Source organism: Oncorhynchus nerka, linkage group LG12 (assembly GCF_034236695.1).
Source record: "Oncorhynchus nerka isolate Pitt River linkage group LG12, Oner_Uvic_2.0, whole genome shotgun sequence".
NCBI classification, from domain to species: domain Eukaryota; kingdom Metazoa; phylum Chordata; class Actinopteri; order Salmoniformes; family Salmonidae; genus Oncorhynchus; species Oncorhynchus nerka.
Window position 1 is genome coordinate 58,163,489 of NC_088407.1, and position 21,486 is coordinate 58,184,974.

At 42.9% G+C, this 21,486-nt stretch overlaps 1 protein-coding gene across 1 annotated transcript in view; it reads left to right on the forward strand.

Moving 5' to 3' along the window:
- The first annotated feature begins 12,735 nt into the window (after positions 1-12,735).
- The window catches only part of LOC115138441 (phospholipase C, beta 2), a 29,439-nt gene continuing 20,688 nt past the window's right edge, over positions 12,736-21,486 (forward strand). Inside the window, exons 1-13 of the mRNA XM_065025676.1 lie at positions 12,736-12,909; positions 13,208-13,285; positions 14,526-14,594; positions 15,405-15,545; positions 16,087-16,166; positions 16,251-16,304; positions 16,582-16,657; positions 16,811-16,911; positions 17,109-17,275; positions 17,483-17,629; positions 17,931-18,088; positions 18,857-18,939; positions 19,129-19,213. Of these exons, the coding sequence (XP_064881748.1) occupies positions 12,826-12,909; positions 13,208-13,285; positions 14,526-14,594; positions 15,405-15,545; positions 16,087-16,166; positions 16,251-16,304; positions 16,582-16,657; positions 16,811-16,911; positions 17,109-17,275; positions 17,483-17,629; positions 17,931-18,088; positions 18,857-18,939; positions 19,129-19,213 (1,323 nt within the window). The 5' untranslated portion in view covers positions 12,736-12,825. The remainder of the gene's footprint in view (positions 12,910-13,207; positions 13,286-14,525; positions 14,595-15,404; positions 15,546-16,086; positions 16,167-16,250; positions 16,305-16,581; positions 16,658-16,810; positions 16,912-17,108; positions 17,276-17,482; positions 17,630-17,930; positions 18,089-18,856; positions 18,940-19,128; positions 19,214-21,486) is intronic.

The following is a 21,486-nucleotide window of genomic DNA, read 5'->3' on the forward strand; positions in this document are numbered from 1 at the left end:
TTCCTTGTGATTTAGACCTAAGTGACATAGTCTCAATAAAAAGTATCTAATTAGACTAGAAGTTAGATCAAGGCCAAAGGATGTGCACTATCTGCCCTATATACATGACCAAATACACAATACATTTACATGGTTATATGCACATATACCTGAGCTTAACTCAATAATACAGGTTCCTATATACCAGGAATCCAGATGTATCCGTGAAAGGAAATATAGAGGACACAATGCTTTGTAAATGCGTTCCTGTTGTTCAATAGCTCGGCCAATCAATGGCAATAATAAATGGCTATGCTATTGAATAAAATTGGAGGCCCATAGTTTATGCGTAATTTACATATCCTACAAACCACAGGCATATCTCCTGTACCAGTTAATAAAGCTAGAATCCTTAGGTGCTAAATTGTTTGACTTATTAAGGATATATAACCATTGATTCTCGAAGAATTTAACTTCTAAATGCCTCAGGAGCTTAGAGTTCAACTGTCCTACCCCATCAGAACCCAACATATAAGCTTGTTTTACCCCAATGTTTGTAAACAATGTAAATAGTAACAAACACTGTATAGCCTCAAAACATGGTTAAACTAGATTTTTTTAAAATATAATGAATGGTCAGTCCTTGCACCCATACCTCTGTCTATAACTTTGAGAATGGTTACATTTCTCCAGGCCCATCCCTTAACGTTTTACCAAAACAGAGGTGGGATGCCGCTTTGTTATTGTTTCAAGTAAGGATTCTAGCTTTAAATACAGGTGTATGTCATGTCCTTGTCCATAATATGGATATAAATAAATGACCTTGGTGGAGATCGTCCAAAGGAAAGATGACGTAGGCCTACATCAATTAATGCATAGCCTAACGTAGCCTAACATAAAACGCATAGTGTTTTAGGGAAAAACAATATTTCTTTGAAGCAGTTTGTCTATAATTGTCAGTCATACTCATTCAGATTATTGGTATATAACATATCAATAAAATACGTGCATGAAGCCTGTGCAATTCTCGCAGCATCCCCTGTTCTTCGACATCTGTTCCACGAAGACGCCTGTCTGCAGGCAATTGTATCCGACCGCAGCATAAGTCTGTCAAACACTGGTTAGATCACTGTTTAAAGGCCTGGCCAGTCTCCTTTGTGCAATCCCTGTTGGCTCGTGGCGGAGGTGCGCAGCTGAGCCTTTGAGGTTTAAGGAGCAGCATCTGCAGCTGCTTGATCCGCACTGCCAGTAGCTGGTCGGTCCGCATCCTTCTCCCCTCTCTCATGCATGGGGTTGTGTGCTCCAGTGCGCAACGGACCCCGATTGTCCCCAGTGAGCTGAGACGGTTGACTGTCTCTCCCCACAGTGTTTGGTCTATCCGCAGTTTGTGCGGCTGTGTGTCTTTGAGTAGACTCGTAGAGCCGTTTCGGTTGCGAGTGAGCACTTTCTGATAAAATGCCGTCGGAGATGATGGCGGGGCTCTTGCTTCTGCCCTCCCAGTTAAATGCCTTGGTCTGAGGCTTTGCGCTTAACCTGGTGTCATTGACAGATAAAAGCTCTGTCTGTGTAGAGTTAGTGTCTAAGACGTTGATGCTTGTGGAGCTGTTTGTTGAGATGTTAGCGGAGGCTGTGACCTCCTCTGGCACCACCGGCTTTCCCGCTGGAGAGGATGCGCTCGTTGGCTTCCATATCAAGCTGTAGTAAATGGCTAGAATGATGGCTGCTAAGGACACAGACAATACATATGCGAAGACAGTGGCTAGTCTCACCCACTTTTTGTTCGTCTTCGCAGCCATCTTAGCCTTTTTGTCCCCCGTATAGGTGGCAGGTTTGCCCCTCTCCATGTTGGGCATAAAGTCCCGCTCTCTCATATTGCCCCGATTTTTCCCTCGATGCTCTACCACCCCGTCCGTCTTGAAGGTTTATTGTTATCCACAATACAAAAGAACACAGGAACCTATCCGGTCGAGAGAAGACGTAGAGCCACAGCCTTACTGTGGACCGTCCGCGCTCTTTGACTGTCTATTTTATTTCTAAATATATTTTGGGTTCATTCATTTCATCCTAGAAGGCACTGCGATTTGTCTCAGAAACCCAGTGCAGCATTGCGTTTCATCATGGACATCACGGATGAGGCAAGCAGCTCAGGGGCTCTTGTGATTTTCAGCATCCGCCAGCAGAATCCCAGACAACCAATGTTTATTCCAACAATATTTCTGAAGGAATCAGCAATATAGCGAATCAGCAGTAAAGGATTCGATGTAATTTATTAAAACGATTAAGTGAGACCATACGGTAGGCCTACACAACTGTCTGTACGGTTGCCTACAACAAACGAAGTGAATGGCTCAGCTAAAAATACTTAAGGGTGTGGGGGGTGTGGGGGGTGTGTGGGGGGGGGGGGGGGTGAAGGTTCTTAAAGTGCCAGCAGCTATGCAGCGGGCTGGATTAACTAATGAAACGTCACCAAACGCACAGTTCATCCCAAAACGACTTGAGTAAAGACATATATTTATGCGCATGGTTTAACTGTCCAAAGCGAGTGCCTATGTTTACATATTGACATCAACGTGGAGCTGATGACTAGGAATTTATAGTTTGTGATGATCTAGAGACCACTACTGAAGGCTCAAATTGACACATTTAGCAGTCCCAACGCTTGCTGCAGGATTCCAACCCATTATGATTTCAGCACCTTGGACAGTGGCCAGTAGCTGATAATTACGCGATAGTCCTACAAGTGCATATGGCAACAATTGATCCTAAATTGGCAGAGCAGTCGGACATTGCGTGAAAAATATTTCATATAGCATATGTGAATGAAATACAAACCTTTTATTTAAACATCATTGATTTACGGATTGAGTCAATAGCTTGAAAGGTCAGCTGTTTAAACAAATATGTTAGCGTCTGCGAATCATGGCAGCTCATGGGATCATCTGGGATTATTTGACTCATACTTACGGTATATGTTCTTAGATTAACAAACAGGTTCACATATCTTCTGAGAATGCCATTTCTAAATAATGTCTTAAGAGTAAGAATGTAGGTTCATCTCAGACCTCTGGGAGCCCATCAAATCATTGAGTGCACACGAGCGTGTGTGCCGTTTGCGTGCGCGTGTTCATATGGGATAGCTAGTGGTATTCAAACTTTTTCAGCGAGGACCCCATTTTTTCCTCCAGAACTTCTGGCGACCCCATTTTCCCCCCAAGAATTTCATGCTGACCCCACCCTTCCCCAAATCTAATGACACAACCATAAAATCGTAAAATTTGGATTTGTACATGAACAAATAACCACAATGAAAATAAACCAATATATACATTTACTCAATACATTTTTATTTGTCAAATTATCTGTTTCAAAAACGTTGTGTATTGTCCCATACAATAATCTGTACTGGTAATTTAATCATTATTTTTATTGCTATTTTGGGGGGGCTACCCCACTACAGTTCCCCATCAACCCCACTATGGGTCGCGACCCTGACTGTCAATACCACTTCTTTTCTTGGCTGTAGTTCATCTGTGACCAGCGTGTGGTCAGGCAACACATTACACACGTTCTCACCCAGCTAGCACAGTGGATCTGGGCCGATTCCGGCTGAGAGTCGGGGCACTCGGCTGAGAGTCAGACTTGACCGACGTCATGTGGCCCGAGTCTGGGCGGTGTTAGGCAGTATTACTTTTGGCTAGGATGCAGGTATTGAGTTCGGGACGATTCCGGTGACAGTTATCTGGCCCAAATGTATTACTTGTGTCTCGGGCCGTTTGGGGATACTCTCTGGCAGATGATTACACTGGCTGCTTAATATAATTCACTTTTCATTTTTATTTATTTTTCCATATTTTCTCATTGTTACTGTGATCAAAAAATACAATTAACATTTCAATGACATTCTTTAAGAGTTCTGTTTAAGTTGTATTTGAGTATTTCGGTACTTTGTGCAAGGCAATTGATAAGCACGAAAGACTTTGTGAATGGAGCCTCCGGAGTGGCGCAGCGGCGCAGCTGACACGATCACCAGGTGTAGAGTGTTTCCTCCGACAAAACATATTTTTTTTGGTAGATGCGTATAATTTGTATGCATAAAATGTATTATAGTAATATTTAAAATGACTAAACCGGGTAATTGTGTATAAATTTATTTACATTTGCATCAGGCCGATTCTGAGAAGTCATTCATTTTGATTCCCGGGCCGAGTCCGAAAGCCGATTCTGTCCCGATTCAATCAGTTCCAGCCCCCCGGAAGAGGGCCGCTTCTGGGCCGATTCCTCATTGCTAGCTGGGCAGGTGACTGGGGGCTTGACTGACTTATTTGCCTGCCAGATTTAGATGAAGAGTGAGAAATATGAGTGATCAAAAACAGTTTTTTCCAATTGATCCTGTTCCATCCATTGATAGGCTACATTACATTTGTATTTTGAATTTATTATGGATCCCCAATAGCAGCTACTCTTTCTGTGGTCTGGCAAAATTAAGGCAGACATTACAATACATTCATAACAGATTTCACAACACACTAAGTGTGTGCCCTCAGGCCCCTACTCCACTACCACATATCTGCAACACAAAATCCATGTGTATGTGTGTGTATAGTGTGTATGTTATCATGTGTGTATCCGTCTGCGCTTATGTTTGTGTTGCTTCACAGTCCTCGCTGTTCCATAAGGTATTTGTATCAGTTGTTTTTATCTGATTCTACTGCTTGCATCAGTTAGTCATTTGGTATTTGGTATTTTATTAGGATCCCCATTAGCTGTTGCAAAAAGCAGCAGGTACTCTTCCTGGGGTCCACACAAAACATGAAACATGACATAATACAGAACATCAATAGACAAGAACAGCTCAAGGACAGAACTACATTAAAAAAAATTAAAGGCACATGTAGCCTACATATCAATGCATACACACAAACTATCTAGGTCAAATAGGGGAGAGGCGTTGTGCCGTGAGGTGTTGCTTTATCTGTTTTTTGAAACCAGGTTTGCTGTTTATTTGAGCAATATGAGATGGAAGGAAGTTCCATGCAATAAGGGCTCTATATAATACTGTAAGCTTTCTTGAATTTGTTCTGGATTTGGGGACTGTGAAAAGACCCCTGGTGGCATGTCTGGTGGGGTATGTGTGTGTGTCAGAGCTGTGTGTAAGTTGACTATGCAAACAATTTGGAATTTACAACACAATGTTTCTTATAAAAATAAGTGATGCAGTCAGTCTCTCCTCAACTCTTAGCCAAAATGTGCCACTCTGTTCTGGGCCAGCTGCATCTTAATGAGGTCTTTCCTTGCAGCACTGGACCACACAACTGGACAATAATAAATATTAGACTAAACTAGATTCTACAGAACTTGCTTTATTACGGACAGACCTCTCTTTATTACGGACAGACCTCTCCCCATCTTTACTTCCATTGAATCTATATGTTTTGGCCATGTCAGTTTATAATCTAAGGTAACGCCAAGTAATTTAGTCTCATCAATTTGTTCAACAGCCACACCATTCATTATCTGATTCAGCTGAGGTCTAGAACTTAAGAAATGATTTGTACCAAATACAATGCTCTTAGTTTCAGAGATGTTCTGAACCTGTTTATTACTGGCCACCCATTCCAAAACAGACTGCAACTCTTTGTTAAGGATTTCAGTGACATCATTAGCTGTGGTTGCTGATGGGTATATGGTTTAATTATTAGCATACATGGACACACATGCTTTGTTTAATGCCAGCAGCAGGTCATTGGTAAAAATAGAAAGAGCGGGCCTAGAGAGCTGCCCTGCGGTACACCACACTTTACATGTTTGACATTAGAGAAGCTTCCATTAAAGAAAACCATTTGAGTTATATTAGTTCTATTAGATTGATAGCTCTGAAAAGCTATAACACATGTTTTTTCAATAACAGGTTATGTTCAGTCATGGCTCTACGTAGTACTGTGCGCCTACCATATTCTGTTCTGGACTTGGGGACTGTTAAGAGACCTCTGATGGCATGTGTTGTGGGGTATGCATGGGTGTCTGAGCTGTGTGCTAGTCATTTAAAAAGACAGCTCGGTGCTTTCAACATGTCGTTACCTCTCACAAATACAAGTAGTGATGAAGTCAATCTCTCCTCAACTTTGAGCCAGGAGAGATTGACATGCATATTATTAATGTTTACTCTCTGTGTGCATCCAAGGGCCAGCCGTGCTGCCCTCTTCTGAGCAAATTGTAACGCTTGTCGGAAGAAGTGGACCAAGGTGCGGCGTGGTAAGTGTTCATACTTTATTTCAACTGAACACTAAACAAAACAACAAAAATAACATCACGTTCTGAAGGCTACACAGAGCTAACAAAAACCAACATCCCACAACCTCAGTTGGCAAAACAGGTTGCCTAAGTATGATTCCCAATCAGAGACAATGATAGACAGCTGTACCTGATTGAGAACCATACCCGGCCAAAACATAGAAACACAAAACATAGAAATAAAGAATATAGAATGCCCACCCAAATCACACCCTGACCAAACCAAAATAGAGACATAAAAAGCTCTGAGGTCAGGGCGTGACACAAATTGCACATTTTTCCCCCTCTTTGTGGCACCTGACCACACGACTGAACAGTAGTCCAGGTGCAACAAAACTATAGGCTGTAGGACCTGCCTTGTTGATAGTGCTGTTAAGAAGGTAGAGCAGCGCTTCATTATGGACAGACTTCTCCCCATCTTAGCTAATGTTGTATCAATATGTGTTGACCATGACAGTTTACAATCCAGGGTTACTCCAAGCAGTTTAGTCACCTCAAGTTGCTCAATTTCCACATTATGTATTACAACATTTGGTTGAGGTTTAGGGTTTAGTGAATGATTTGTCCCAATCACAATGCTTTTAGTTTTTTAAATATTTAGAACTGACTTATTCCTTGACACCCATTCTGAAACTAACTGCAGCTCTCTGTTTCAGTCGCTGTAGTAGCTGATGTGTATAGGGGCGGCCTGTTACCTAGTGGGCAGCAGGTAGCTTAGTGGTTAGAGCGTTGGACCAGTAACCGAAAGGTTGCTAGATCGAATCCCGAGCTAACAAGGTAAAAATCTGTTGTTCTGCCCCTGGACAAGGCAGTTAACACACTGTAAATAAGAATTTGTTCTTATCTGACTTGCCTAGTTAAATAAAGGTAAAAATAGTGTTGAGTCATCCGCATGCATAGACACACTAACTTTACTCAAAGCCAGTGTCTTGTCATTAGTAAAGATAGAAAAAAGTAAGGGACAGCTGCCCTGGGGAATTCCTGATTCTACTTGGATTATGTTGGAGAGGCTTCCATTAAAGAAGACCCTCTGTATTCTGTTAGACAGGTAACTCTTTATCCGTAATATAGCAGGAGGTGTAAAGCCGTAACACATATCACATTTTTCGATATTGTCAAAAGCAGCACTTAAGTCTAAAAAAACAGCCTCCACAATCTTTTTATCATCAATTTCTCTCTCAATCCTTAGTCATTCGTGTAAGTGCTGTGCTTGTTGAATGTCCTTCCCTATAAGTGTGCTGAAAGTCTGTTGTCAATTTGTTTACTGTAAAATAGCATTGTATCTGGTCAAACACAATTTTTCCCAAAACTTTACTAAAGGTTGGTAACAGGCTGATTGGTCGGCTATTTGAGCCAGTAAAGATTTGGCTTTAATATTCCTAGATAGTGGAATGACTTTTGATTCCCTCCAGGCCTGAGGACACACACTTTCTAGTAGGCTTACATTTAAGATATGGCAAATAGGAGTGGCGATATCGTCTGCTATTATCCTCTGTAATTTTCCATATGTCACGCCCTGACCTTAGAGAGCGGTTTTATTTCTCTATTTGGTTATGTCAGGGTGTGATGTGGGGTGGGCATTCTATGTTTTGTTTTCTATGTTTCTTTATTTCTATGTTTTGGCCGGGTATGGTTCTCAATCAGGGATAGCTGTCTATCGTGATCTCTGATTGGGAAACATACTTAGGTTTCCCTTTTTCCCTCCTTTCAGTGTGGGTAGTTATCTTTGTTAGTGGCACAATAGCCCTGTAAGCTTCACGGTTGTTTCTTCGGTTCTTGTTTTGTTGGTGACATTCTAAATAAAAAGGAAAATGTAATCTCATCACGCTGCACCTTGGTCCACTTTCTTCGACAGCCGTGACAGAACTACCCACCACCAAAGGACCAACCAGCGTGGCCAGGAGGAGCAGGGATCCTGGGCCCGGGAGAAGAGAGAATGGAGGACATATTGGACATGGGAGGAGGTTATGGCAGGGACATGACCCTGCCATGGAAACAGGCTGAAGTAGCGAGGGAGGAATGACTTCGCTACCAGGAGTCACGGCAACAGAGCAGACACGAGAGGCAGCCCCCACATAATTTTTTGGGGGGTGGCACATGGGGAGTCTGGCTGAGTCAGGTTGGAGACCTGAGCCAATTTCCCGTGCTTACCGTGGCGAGCGTCGTACTGGTCAGGCACCGTGTTATGCGGTGGAGTGCACGGTGTCTCCAGTGTGCGTTCATAGCCCGGTGCGCTACCTTCTCTACGGCCCAGGATATCCTGCGCCGGCTCTGTGCACTGTGTCTCCGGTGCATCTGCACAGCCTAGTGCGTCCTGTGCCTGCGTCCCGCACGTGCCGGGCTAAAGTAACCATCCAGCCAGGACTGGTTGTGCAGGCTCTACACTCGAGACCTCCAGTGCGCCTCCACAGCCTACTGTATCCTGTGCCCGCTCCCAGAACCAGGCCTCCTGTATGTCTTCCCAGCCTGGTGAACCTGGTGAGTCCTGAAGTGATGATCCATGGCATGAAGCCTCCAGTGATGATCCATGGCAAGAAGCCTCCTGTGATGATCCATGGCAAGAAGCCTCCTGTGATGATCCATGGCACGAAGCCTCCAGTGATGATCCATGGCACGAAGCCTCCGGTGATGATCCATGGCACGAAGCCTCCGGTGATGATCCATGGCAAGAAGCCTCCAGTGATGATCCATGGCAAGAAGCCTCCAGTGATGATCCATGGCAAGAAGCCTCCAGTGATGATCCATGGCAAGAAGCCTCCAGTGATGATCTATGGCAAGAAGCCTCCAGTGATGATCCATCCATGGCACGAAGCCTCCAGTGATGATCCATGGCACGAAGCCTCCAGTGATGATCCATGGCAAGAAGCCTCCAGTGATGATCCATGGCACGAAGCCTCCAGTGAGGAGTCATGGCACGAAGCCTCCAACGACGGCCTCCAGTCCGGAGCCCCCAGCGACGGCGCCCAGTCCGGGGCCCCCAGCGACGGCGCCCAGTCTGGGGCCCGCCGCGAGGGTCCCCACACCAGAGGCGCCACCACGGATAGCTGCTCACCCGGACCCTCCCTTATAGGTTCAGGTTTTGCGGCCGGAGTCCGCACCTTTGGGTGGGGGGGTTACTGTCACGCCCTGACCTTAGAGACCTGTTTTATTTCTCTATTTGGTTAGGTGTGATGTGGGGTGGGCATTCTGTTTTGTTTTCCCTCCTTTCAGTGTGGGTAGTTATCTTTGTTAGTGACACTATAGCCCTGTAAAATTCACGGTTGTTTCTTCGTTTCTTGTTTTGTTGGCGACATTTTAAATAAAAAATAAAATTTAAGCTCACCACAATGCACCATGGTCCACTTCTATCGACGGCGGTGACACCATCCAAATTGTCAGATCCCCGTGGCTCGTCATTGTTGATAGACAACAATACTTTTTTCACCTCTACCACACTCACTTTATGGAATTCAAAAGTACAATTCTTGTCTTTCAAAATTTGGTCAGCTATACTTGGATGTTTAGTGTCAGCGTTTGTGGCTAGCATGTCATGCCTAAGTTTGCTAATTTGCCAATGAAAAAATGATTAAAGTAGTTGGCAATATCAGTCGGTTTTGTAATGAATGAGCCATCTGATTCAATGAATGATGGCGCAGAGTTGGCCTTGTTTCCCAAAATGTAATTTAAGGTGCTCCAAAGCTTTTAACTATCATTCTCTATGTAATTTATTTTTGTTTCATAGTATTGTTTCTTCTTTTTATTCAGTTTAGTCACATAATTTCTCAATTTGCAATAACTTTTCCAATCGGTTGTGCAGCCAGACTTATTTGCCATTCCTTTTGCCTCATCCCTCTCAACCATACAATTTTGAAATTCCTCATCAATCCACAGGGATTTAACATTTTTCAGTTATTTTCTTAATGGGTGCATGCTTGTTAGTAACTGGGATAAGCAATTTCCTAAATGTGTGAAGTGTAGTGTCTGGTTGCGCCTCATTACACACCACAAATATTCTTTACATCATCAACATATGAATCACTATAAAACTTCTTCTATGACCTCTTATACACTATATTAGGTCCAGCCTTTGGAACTGGTTTTCCTAGATATGGCTACTATATTATGATCACCACATCCTATGGATTTGGATACCACTTTAATTAAAGCACATTTCTGCAGCATTAGTAAAGATGTGATCAATACATGTTGATGATTTCATTCCTGTGCTCTTTGTAAATACCCTGGTAGGTTGACTGATAACCGGAACCAGGTTGCAGGCACTGGTTACAGTTTGAAGCTTTTTCTTGAATGGGCAGCTTGACGAAAGCCAGTCAATATTTAAATCACCCAGAAAAAATACCTCTCTGTTGATATCACATACATTATCAAGTATTTCACACATGTTATCCAGATACTGACTGTTAACACTTGGTGGTCTGTAGCAGCTTCCCACAAGAACGGGTGTTTAGGTGAGGCATATGAACCTGTAGTCATATTACATCAACAGTATTTAACATGAGATCCTCTCTAATCTTGACAGGAATGTGGTTCTGACTATAAACAGCAACACCTCCACCACTAGCATTTGTGTCTTTTCTGTAAATGTTCTAACCTTGTATTGCTACCACTGTATCATCAAAGGTATTGTCTAAGTGAGTTTCAGAGATAGTCAGAATATGAATGTCCTTTGTTACTGGCAAGTTATTAATTGCATGAACCTTCTTTGTTAAGCTACATATGTTAACGTAGGCTATTTTGAGCACTTTTCTGGTATGCTTGTTTGTTTTCATTGCTTTACTGGGAAGCTTAGCAGAAGTAGAAATTCTCATGTTGTTTGTGCTAGTGCAGGGTGAGTTGCATCCAGTGGTCTTCCTACTAGAGCACACCTCCTCAGAGCTCACAGCATAAATCTGGTTCATAGGCACACGATTGCTGCATACAATAGCTGTAGGATCAGCAGAGGCATTCAGGGCAGTTAGAGGGACATACATTAGATTAATTACATGGCGTCTACCAATGCCCCTGCTATAATGTACATTTGCCAAAGCATTATGATGACTCTGTGACACAATGGTAGGGGGTAACTGAGCTGGGCTTGGGTCATGAATCACATGCAGGTACTTTTGACTTAGAAACTCTACAGTGTACATGCTGGATACTGTATGTTGTACATACTGTATGCTTTTATTGCTGCCTTGGAAATATTGCCATACATCAAGTTTCCCCTTGAAAAGTGTGAATGATGTGGTATTTGATCTAATATAATGTTCTATTTGATCTAATATAATGTTCTATTTGTTCTAATATAATGTTCTATTTGTTCTAATATGTTCTATTTGATCTAATATAATGTTCTATTTGATCTAATATAATGTTCTATTTGATCTAATATAATGTTCTATTTGATCTAATATAATGTTCTATTTGATCTAATATAATGTTCTATTTGATCTAATATAATGTTCTATTTGATCTAATATAATGTTCTATTTGATCTAATATAATGTTCTATTTGTTCTAATATAATGTTCTATTTGATCTAATATAATGGTCTATTTGATCTAATATAAGGTTCTATTTGTTCTAATATAATGTTCTATTTGATCTAATATAATGTTCTATTTGATCTAATATAATGTTCTATTTGATCTAATATAGTGTTCTATTTGTTCTAATATAATGTTCTATTTGTTCTAATATAATGTTCTATTTGTTCTAATATAATGTTCTATTTGATCTAATATAATGTTCTATTTGATCTAATGTAGGACATTATTATTAGGCCTACCACAAACACTCCTGTCCTTATGTAACTTGGGTCCTCCTATCCCTATGCAATTGTCCTAAAGTATTGCTCTCAAGTGGATATTTGCATATTACACAAATGACAGGGAACAGTCAGAAGCAGAAGCAATGAATCAGCATTAATCAGTGCGCTCTCTGCCACCTCTGGCCATCTAACATGATACAGTACATTTCATTTCTCTACACCACATTATTAAAATCAATATACCATTAGACCAGTAATCCATCACAGATAGAACAAGAATCCTGGCAATTGTCTCTCAATATTGTACAGTATGCAGTCTACATTTGGGAACTGATTGTTATGTCCAGCAGCATGCTGTGATTGTGTTGTAAAATATGTGTCTGGAGAAGAGGAAAAACATTAACAGACTAAATTAAAGCTCAGGTCCATGGAAGTTCAGTCATTATTTGCCAGTGGCAAGGGGATGATCAAAATAAATTAGATTTGTAAACAGAATACTAATTCATATCATCATCAAACATTTTGTGCATTCAGTGTCACACTATTTAAGTTAGATTTTCTGACAACCCTTTCACCAAGTCAAATAATGTCATTTTTATTGCTGGGCTCATTTGCAATGCATATTTGTTGGGGTGCCTCCTCCCTTGTCATCCCTACCTGTGTCTGACTGTAGCTACAGTACATCTCTCCAAGGGCACAGTGAGAGTACAGGTAGGGTTGATCAGTCACTGGTCAGCTCCATGGTGTAGAGGGGTCACCTCCACCAGTCACACAACAGGAGAGGAGACAATAGAGGGACCAACACAATGGACAAGAGACGGTATACCCTGGAGCCACCAGAGGTCAAACTCTACTTGGTCAAAGGAGACAGGTTTACCAAATGGTCAGAGGTGAGTTGGCTACTCTTGAAAGTGCAGTAAATCCCTGGAGAAAATCTTCTATTGAAAACAAGTTCATTAGTTCACTTTGAATGAGAATCATAGAAAGATCTCTCCAAAATACATTGCATTTACAAAGAGTCCATTGATGTAAAACATCCATTACAATTTCCAGTGTTGCCTCTATAAATAATACAAGCTGTCTGTCCTCAAGACCCCGAGCTATAGCTCTGTCACAAAACTAGCTGGGCCAAGTATAAATTATGTGATAAGGTTTGCAATAACTCAAAATGTATTTCTCCTCAATTAGGAGTCAACCAAGACTGTGCCTGTCACCATGAAAATGGACCCTAAGGGCTACTACCTCTACTGGACTAACCAAAGCAAGGTAAGGTAACAGAAGCGACATTGTACAATGAGATAATTACTGCCAAATAATTGGGTTACAGTGAGTAAATATTGCCCCCTTATATAATCTGCCTGGTTGCTTAGTTGAGCAGTTTAGGTCCTTATGTGTTAAATCCAGGCCATATGAAATGTGTTCTGGCTGCCTCAGGCTCCACAGCTCTAGAATGGGGTCCGTCAGGCTGTGGGATGACTTAGAGCCTCAACCGCTGTAACCACAATGTACTGTATGTTAACAGTGAATTACATTTAGCTGAGGAATGGTTTAGAGTGTTGCATTGCGCCTCACAGTCCCAGCAGCCTTGTGGATTGTATTGATTGAAGCTGATGTGGGTTTTACCAGCCTTCTGCGCTGCAAAGATGAATTCAGAACAATGTTCATTGGGCTTCTCTTCTCTCTCTCTCTCTCTCTCTCTCTCTCTCTCTCTCTTTTGCTCTTTCTTTCTTTCTTTCCCTCTCTCTCTCTCCTCTCTCCTCTCTCTCGGCACCTTCTGGTCTGCAGTACATTCTGATGCCCACCGAGGCTTAAATACACACGTGTGCTTACAGTGTGGGAGCTTCCATACAGAGTATTCATGCAAGTAATAGAAAAGCATATTACAGTTGAATATGGGTGAAGCCTATCTCTTGATGCAATCATAAAATAATAATTGTTTTATCATAGTCAGAAAGATATCATTTGTTTTCTCAGTATGCAGTGGGTTCTACTTCACACTGAGTGTACAAAACATTAGGAACACCTGCTCTTTTAACGACAGACTGACCAGGCAAATCCAGGTGAAAGCTATGATCCTTATGGATGTCACTTGTTAAATCCACTTAGTGTAGATGTAGTGGAGGATTTTTAAGCTTGGAGAGAATTGAGACATGGAGTGTGTATGGGTGCCATTCAGAAGGGTGTATGGGTAAGACAAAAGATTTTAAGAGCCTTTGAACGGGGTATGGTTGTAGGTGCGAGGTGTACCGGTTTGTGTCAAGAACTGCAACACTGCTGGGTTTTTAATGTTCAACAGTTTCCTGTGTGTATCAAGAATGGTCCACCACCTAATGGACATCCAACCAACTTGACACAACTGTGGGAAGCATTGGAGTCAACATGCCCCGACAAATTGAAGCTAGTCTGAGGGAAAGGGGGGGGGAGGGGGTGCAACTCAATAATTGGAAGGTGTCCTCAATGTTTTGTACACTCAGTGGGTTTTCATTTTATAATTCCTCATTCCTAGGAGACAGAGTTCCTGGATGTTGCAAACATCAGAGATACCAGATCAGGAAAATATGCAAAACTTCCTAAAGTGAGTACCATTATGTAAGGGCTATAATGCTTTCACTGCTGCGTGATCCACTCAATACAACCACTCTCTATCTGTTTGTCTGTAAAAACCTCTGCATGCATTCTGTGTTGTATAATTGAGGGGGAATTTGCATTGCAAAATCAGCAATAAACACAATGCCAGTGCACACACACACCCAGACACACACAGTGTTAGTGATGTGATTGCAGCCAAAGCGAGAGCCCAGCTGTGTGATTTCTGTGCTGCAGATCAAGCTGTAGAGATATGATTGAGTTTGACAGTTTGAATTTCTCCCACTGCTTTCTCCCACACTGAGCTGTCTCCATAGAGAGTTTCAGTATGCAGCCATTACTCCCTACTACTGGGGGAGGTCACAGCTATTCCCTGGGGGATAAACAACATCATCCCCATAGCTGGTGTGCCATCTATCTATGCAGTCTGTCTTATGTGTTGCCGTCAAGGAGAGCAGTTGCTCTTCTATAAGCCATGGATACTGTATCAAAACAAAATGCTGTAGCATCATTGATCTGTTGGTACTGTAGTAGTTGAGGGCATAGTAACTCCCCAGTTCCTCTGCTGAGCTGCTGCTCTCATGTTTCTCAGCTCTGGTCGGGAGTTTGCATGCACTGATTTGCCTGGTCCAGCTCGAGCTCCCAGGCGTCCTGTGTATGGAAAACAGACACCAGGGTGCAGCAGGGCTCATTTCCCTCTCTCCAAACAGACATTGCGATAACATAGGTACAAAGGAACAATTACTTGTGGTCACTGGAATTGAGGTTTTTACAAATGTCTGTCCGTTCTCATCAACAGCACCCTAAAGTCAGGAATGTGTTCAACCTGGATTTTCCAAACAGCGACCATCTAGTCAAAACCCTGACTGTTGTCACAGGCCCTGACATGGTGAATTTGACTTACCACAATTTCTTTGCTTACAAGGAGAAAGTGACACAGGTAATACACATTCATAATCCTTACATCGTTCCATCTTCTTTACAGCAACATGACATAACCAGAGCTCATACTGCCCGTACTGCATGTAAAATTACTTCAAATGATTAAGTGTCATACATATATATATATATATATATATATATATATAAATTAAACATAATGAGATAGGCAAATTTACTCTCGATGTTTACATACCTATCAGCATCACCTTACCACCAACATTTGTTTAAGTGATATTCGTTGCCTGATTCCATACTGGCTCTGCAGCTCTATCCTCAGGTCAACCACTAATATATAAGCCTTCATTTCCACCACAAAGCAGCCTCTGTCCTAGCCCTCTTTTTGAGTTTACGACTACAATATCCGGTTTTAATCAACTCTAATGAAAATAACAATTGATAGACAGTCAACATGCGTGACTCTCTCTTCCTGAAGCACAGATCAGTTCTGTGCCCCCTAGTGGTCACAAATAAAACAATATTATCAGGACATGTCATAAATCCAGACAGCTATTTCATGCAGCTATGGTGTGATGTTGTAGAACTGGGCTGCTGATATCCTGTCCATTGCTTACAACCCATCGAGGAACAACGCATGCAGACAAGTCTTCATGGAGAAAATGTGAGTGGACATGGACCGGTCTCTCTCTATGTTGTTAGCCAGTAAATCAGATGACATTTTTTTTGAATAACCTCTCCATCCTAGGTATGTCCGCATCTCCCTTCAGACCAATAAGGATGGCAAGATCCCTGTAAAAAAGTGAGCCACAGACAATGTCATGTCGAATTGGTTTAACACCTGCACTCTTAGGGAAAAAAGGTTCTATCTAGAACCTGAAAGGGTTCTTTGGCTGTCCCCATAGGAGGGTTCTACATGGAGGGTTCTACCTGGAACCAAAAAGTGTTCTCCTATGGGGACAGCTGAAGAACCCTTTTAGAACCCTTTTTCCTACGAGTGTACAACAACAGTTGAACAGATTCAGTCAATTTAAACTACATTCAAGCCTCTCATTAGCTGTCTTTATTTCCATCCTCAGTATTTACAAGCTGTTTCCAGCTGATAAGAAGAGGGTGGAGGGAGCTCTAGCTTCAGCACACCTCCCCAAAGGAAAGGTCAGAGAGAAACCCCAGTGTTTTTCAACAGTCACAATTCTGGGGTCTGCACCCATGTAGTCCAAGTACTTATCGTAATCCTTTTTAAAAGTGTATCATGAATTATTTTCAGTAAAGTGTCATAATGTGACAGGCTGTTGTGTGTTCTCTCAGGGTGACACTATGAAGCCGGATGTCTTCACTGAAGCTGCTTTCAAGCTCTTCCTGATGAGTCTTTGTCCCCGGCCTGAGATCTATGAGATCTTCACATCCTAGTAAGTAACATTCATACTTACCAATTGGAGAATACAGGCATGAGGTGATGCCAGGTGTAATTATCATCATGTTCTCCTCAATGGTTGGTCGGTCGAGTGTCCAGCTCATGCATTAGTTCCCTGGCTCAGGGTTTGTCTGGGCCCTGGCTGATGTAAGATGCTGTTGATGGGATTGTCACGGCTGATTGTCCCTCCAGCTCTGCCAAGGCTAAGCCCTACATGACCAAGGAGAGCCTGGCCAAGTTCGTCAACGAAAAGCAGCGTGACTCCCGCCTCAATGAGGAGCTATTCCCCCGCTTCAGACCTGACCAGGTGAAGGCCCTTATCGAGAAGTACGAACCCTGCTCCTCCAACTCCAACAGAGGTAAGAGACACATATATACAGTTTGATTACTAAAGGTCAGAACAGGAGAACTAACATAGAAGTCTAGATCATCACATTACTACTGCATTAGCCAATCTTCATCATTGACTACACTCTATTCCCAATCGTTACTGTATTCTAAATCCAGTGTTTTATAGAAGAGAGATGTGTAACACTGTTATAATGCACAGGTATCTTATACTACAGGTCAGATTTCTCCGGAAGGTCTGCTGTTCTACTTGATGGGGCCTGAGACATCTGTGGTCATACTGGACAAGCTGGCCAAGTGTCAGGACATGAGCCAACCTTTGCCCCACTACCTCATCAAGTCTTCCCATAACACATACCTGACGGGTGAGACGGGAACAGTCTTTAAACTATCACACATTTCAACAAAGCTATGGTACACAAGGTTGTAAAAGGCTACTCAGAGCAATGCAAATGGGAATGCCTATTTTTCTTATCAGAAACTGTGAGCCCAGAGCTAGTAGTAGAAGCAATAGAAAGACAATGGCTGAATGATCTTTGACAAATCCTTTCTGGTTATTTCCTTAATTGAAATGACCGGAAACCTTATAGACTGTGGTTTTAATGCGTCTTTGAGTGTCTCTAAAGTGTATAATGACCCCCCAAAAATGTTGTGATCCCTCCACAGCTGGTCAGTTTTCCGGCGTGTCGTCTCCAGAGATGTACCGCCAGTGTCTGCTGGCCGGCTGCCGCTGCCTGGAGCTGGATTGCTGGAAGGGAAAACCACCGGATGAGGAGCCTATTATCACCCACGGCTTCACCATGACAACTGAGATTCTGTTCAAGGTCAGGTGTCAGTCAGCCCTCGTCTCTCAGTGCTGGACAGTGCAATAGTGCTGTAAAACCAAATATTCATACATTTTTAAAGGAATATACAACCTATTTTGGGGGGATTCTAGCCTTAGCCTCAATGCTAGAGAATAGTCCTACTGATCCAATATGGTGCGTGCCAACCAAAGACAAAGCATCTAACTAAATGTACAGCATTGACCCATTGTGACCACTGTTGCAGTCCCCATTTACACAGCCCTGATTCATTAAGACTCACAGACAACAGAGATAGTGTCACTAATGCCGGGCCCTGACTGTTACTGTTACGCAACGGTAGTCCAGACCCAAGCACCTACAGTAGCAGGGGCCCCAGGAAGTGGCCTCTGCTTTACGTCTCACAGTGACAGCTTTCTTTGTGGCTCTGCCAGCAGGTGTCAATAGAGACACAGCGCAGAGTGTCATGTTGGGCCTGGGCACTGGAGCCTGCGTGCAGCACGGTAGCCTTAGCACACCACACCATATGTCCCCTGGGCCCCTCACTCAACACTGCCATTTAAGGGCACCCAGAGCTCCACTCTAACTGGCACACAGACCAAACCAAACGCCTCGGCATAGTTTACTGTCAAACACGGATTTCCTCCAGCCTTGATGATGTTTGGCCTGCCTCCAGCTCGTTTAGCTGGGTCTGATAGAGTTGTGTTGATACTGCCAGTCATGCTGTGTGTCTACTTAGTATGTCCCAGAGTCCAGATTGGTCTGTCTGTCTGTTTGTCTGTGTGACAGGATGTGATTGAGGCCATCGCGGAAAGCGCCTTCAAGACGTCACAGTACCCCGTCATCCTCTCCTTTGAGAACCATGTGGACTCGTAAGACAATGCATTTCACTCCTCTTTTCAAATTAAAAACATGCAAGTTTAGCATTCAGTGCCCCTACCATCACAAACATTTCTTTGGGTTCATTAATATCATGTGACTATTTATATCATATGATTGATCCTGTAACCTGCATGTAGACAATAATGGATTATCATTGAAGCTGTATTATGTTTTTCCAGGGTGAAGCAGCAGGAGAAAATGGCGAACTACTGTAAGACCATATTTGGAGATATGCTGCTAATGGATCCTCTGGACAAGTACCCTGTGAGTGGGACTGTCTATTAGGAACAGACAAGTCCATTTGTCTCAGTCATATCCATTCATGTACAAACAAGCCATATTCATTTTCATCTGTTAAACATAGTGTCCCTAAGAAGTTCACATGGTGTGTTGAGGCGCCACTATAACCTGGCGTTCGATCCGGGGGCCTATTGGACAGCGCACAATTGGCCCAGCGCTGTTCGGAGTAAGGGAGAGTTTGGCCGGTGGGGCTTTCCTTGGCTCATCGTGCTCTAGCGACTACTTTTGACAGGACTGGTCGCCTGCAAGCTGACTCCAGTCGTCAATCGATCAGTGTTTCCTCCGACACGTTGGTGCGGCTGACATCCGGATTAAGCGAGCAGTGTTTCCTCTGACACATTGGTGCAGCTGACATCCGGATTAAGCGAGCAGTGTTTCCTCTGATTGGTGCGGCTGACATCCGGATTAAGCGAGCAGTGTTTCCTCTGACACATTGGTGCGGCTGACATCCGGATTAAGCGAGCAGTGTTTCCTCTGACACATTGGTGCGGCTGACATCCGGATTAAGCGAGCAGTGTTTCCTCTGACACATTGGTGCGGCTGACATCCGGATTAAGGTAGCAGTGTTTCCTCTGACACATTGGTGCGGCTGACATCCGGATTAAGCGAGCAGTGTTTCCTCTGGCACATTGGTGCGGCTGACATCCGGATTAAGTGAGCAGTGTTTCCTCTGACACATTGGTGCAGCTGACATCCGGATTAAGCGAGCAGTGTTTCCTCTGACACATTGGTGCGGCTGACATCCGGGTTAAGCGAGCAGGGTGATAAGAAGTAGGAGCCAGGCGGGCCATGTTTCAGAGGATGCATGACTCGAACTCTTGCAGAGAAGAGCCAAGAGACCTAACGCGAGGAGAAAATGGTGTAAAAAATACACTTGTGACCATAATAGTGAAGACATAGATAACACATATGGAATCATGTAGTAAGAAAAAAGTGTTAAACAAATCTAAAAATATTTTATAATTGAGATTCTTCAAAGTAGCCACCCTTTGCCTTTATGACAGCTTTGCACACTATTGGCATTCTCTCAACCAGCTTCACCTGGAATGCTTTTCTAACAGTCTTGTTGGAGTTCCCACATATGCTGAGCCCTTTTTGGCTGCTCTTCCTTCACTCTGCGTTCCAACTCATCTTAAACCATCTCAACTGGGTTGAGGTCGGATGATTGTGGAGGCCAGGTCATCTGATGCAGCATTCCATCACTCTCCTTCTTGGTCAATTAGCCTTTACACAGCCTGGAGGTGTGTTAGGTCATTGTCCTGTTGAAAAACAAATGATACTCCCACTATGGGCAAACCAGATGGGATGGTGTATCGCTTCAGAATGCTGTGGTTGCCATGCTGGTTAAGTGTGCCTTGAATTCTAAATAAACCATTGACAGTGTCACCAGCAAAGCACCCCCACACCATCACAACTCCTCCTCCATGCTTCACGGTGGGAAGCACACATGCGGAGATCATCCGTTCACCTACACTCACAAAGACAAAGTGGTTGAAACCAAAGTCTCTTCTTATTGGTGTCCTTTATTAGTGGCTTCTTTGCAATTTGACCATGATGGCCTGATTCTCACAGTCCCCTCTGAACAGTTGATGTTGAGAAGTGTCTGTTACTTGAACTTTGTGAAGCATTTATTTGGGCTTCAATTTCTGGGGCTGGTAGCTCTAATGAACTTATCCCCTTCAGTAGAGGTAATTCTGGGTCATCCTTTCCTGTGGAGGTCCTCACGAGAGCCAGTTTCATCACAGCACTTGATGGTTTTTGCGACTGCACTTGAAGAAACGTTCATAGTTCTTGACATTTTCTGGATTGACTGACCTTCATGTCTTAAATTAATGATGGACTGTTGTTTCTCTTTGCTTATTTGAGCTGTTCTTGCCATAATATGGTCTTCTTTTACCAAATAGGGCTATCTTCTGTATACCACCCCTACCTTGTCACAACACAACTGATTGGCTCAAACGCATTAAGAAGGAAAGAAATTCCACAAATGAACTTTTAATAAGGCACATCTGTTATTTCAAATGCATTCCAGGTGACAAATTATTAAAGCTGGTTGAGAAATTTCCAAGAGTGTGCAAACCTGTCATCAAGGCAATGGTTGGCTACTTTGAAGAATCCCAAATCTCAAATATATTTGGATTTGTTTAATACTTTTTTGGTTACTACTTGATTCCATATGTATTATTTCATAGTTTTGATGTCTTCACTATTATTCTACAATGTAGAAAATAGTACAA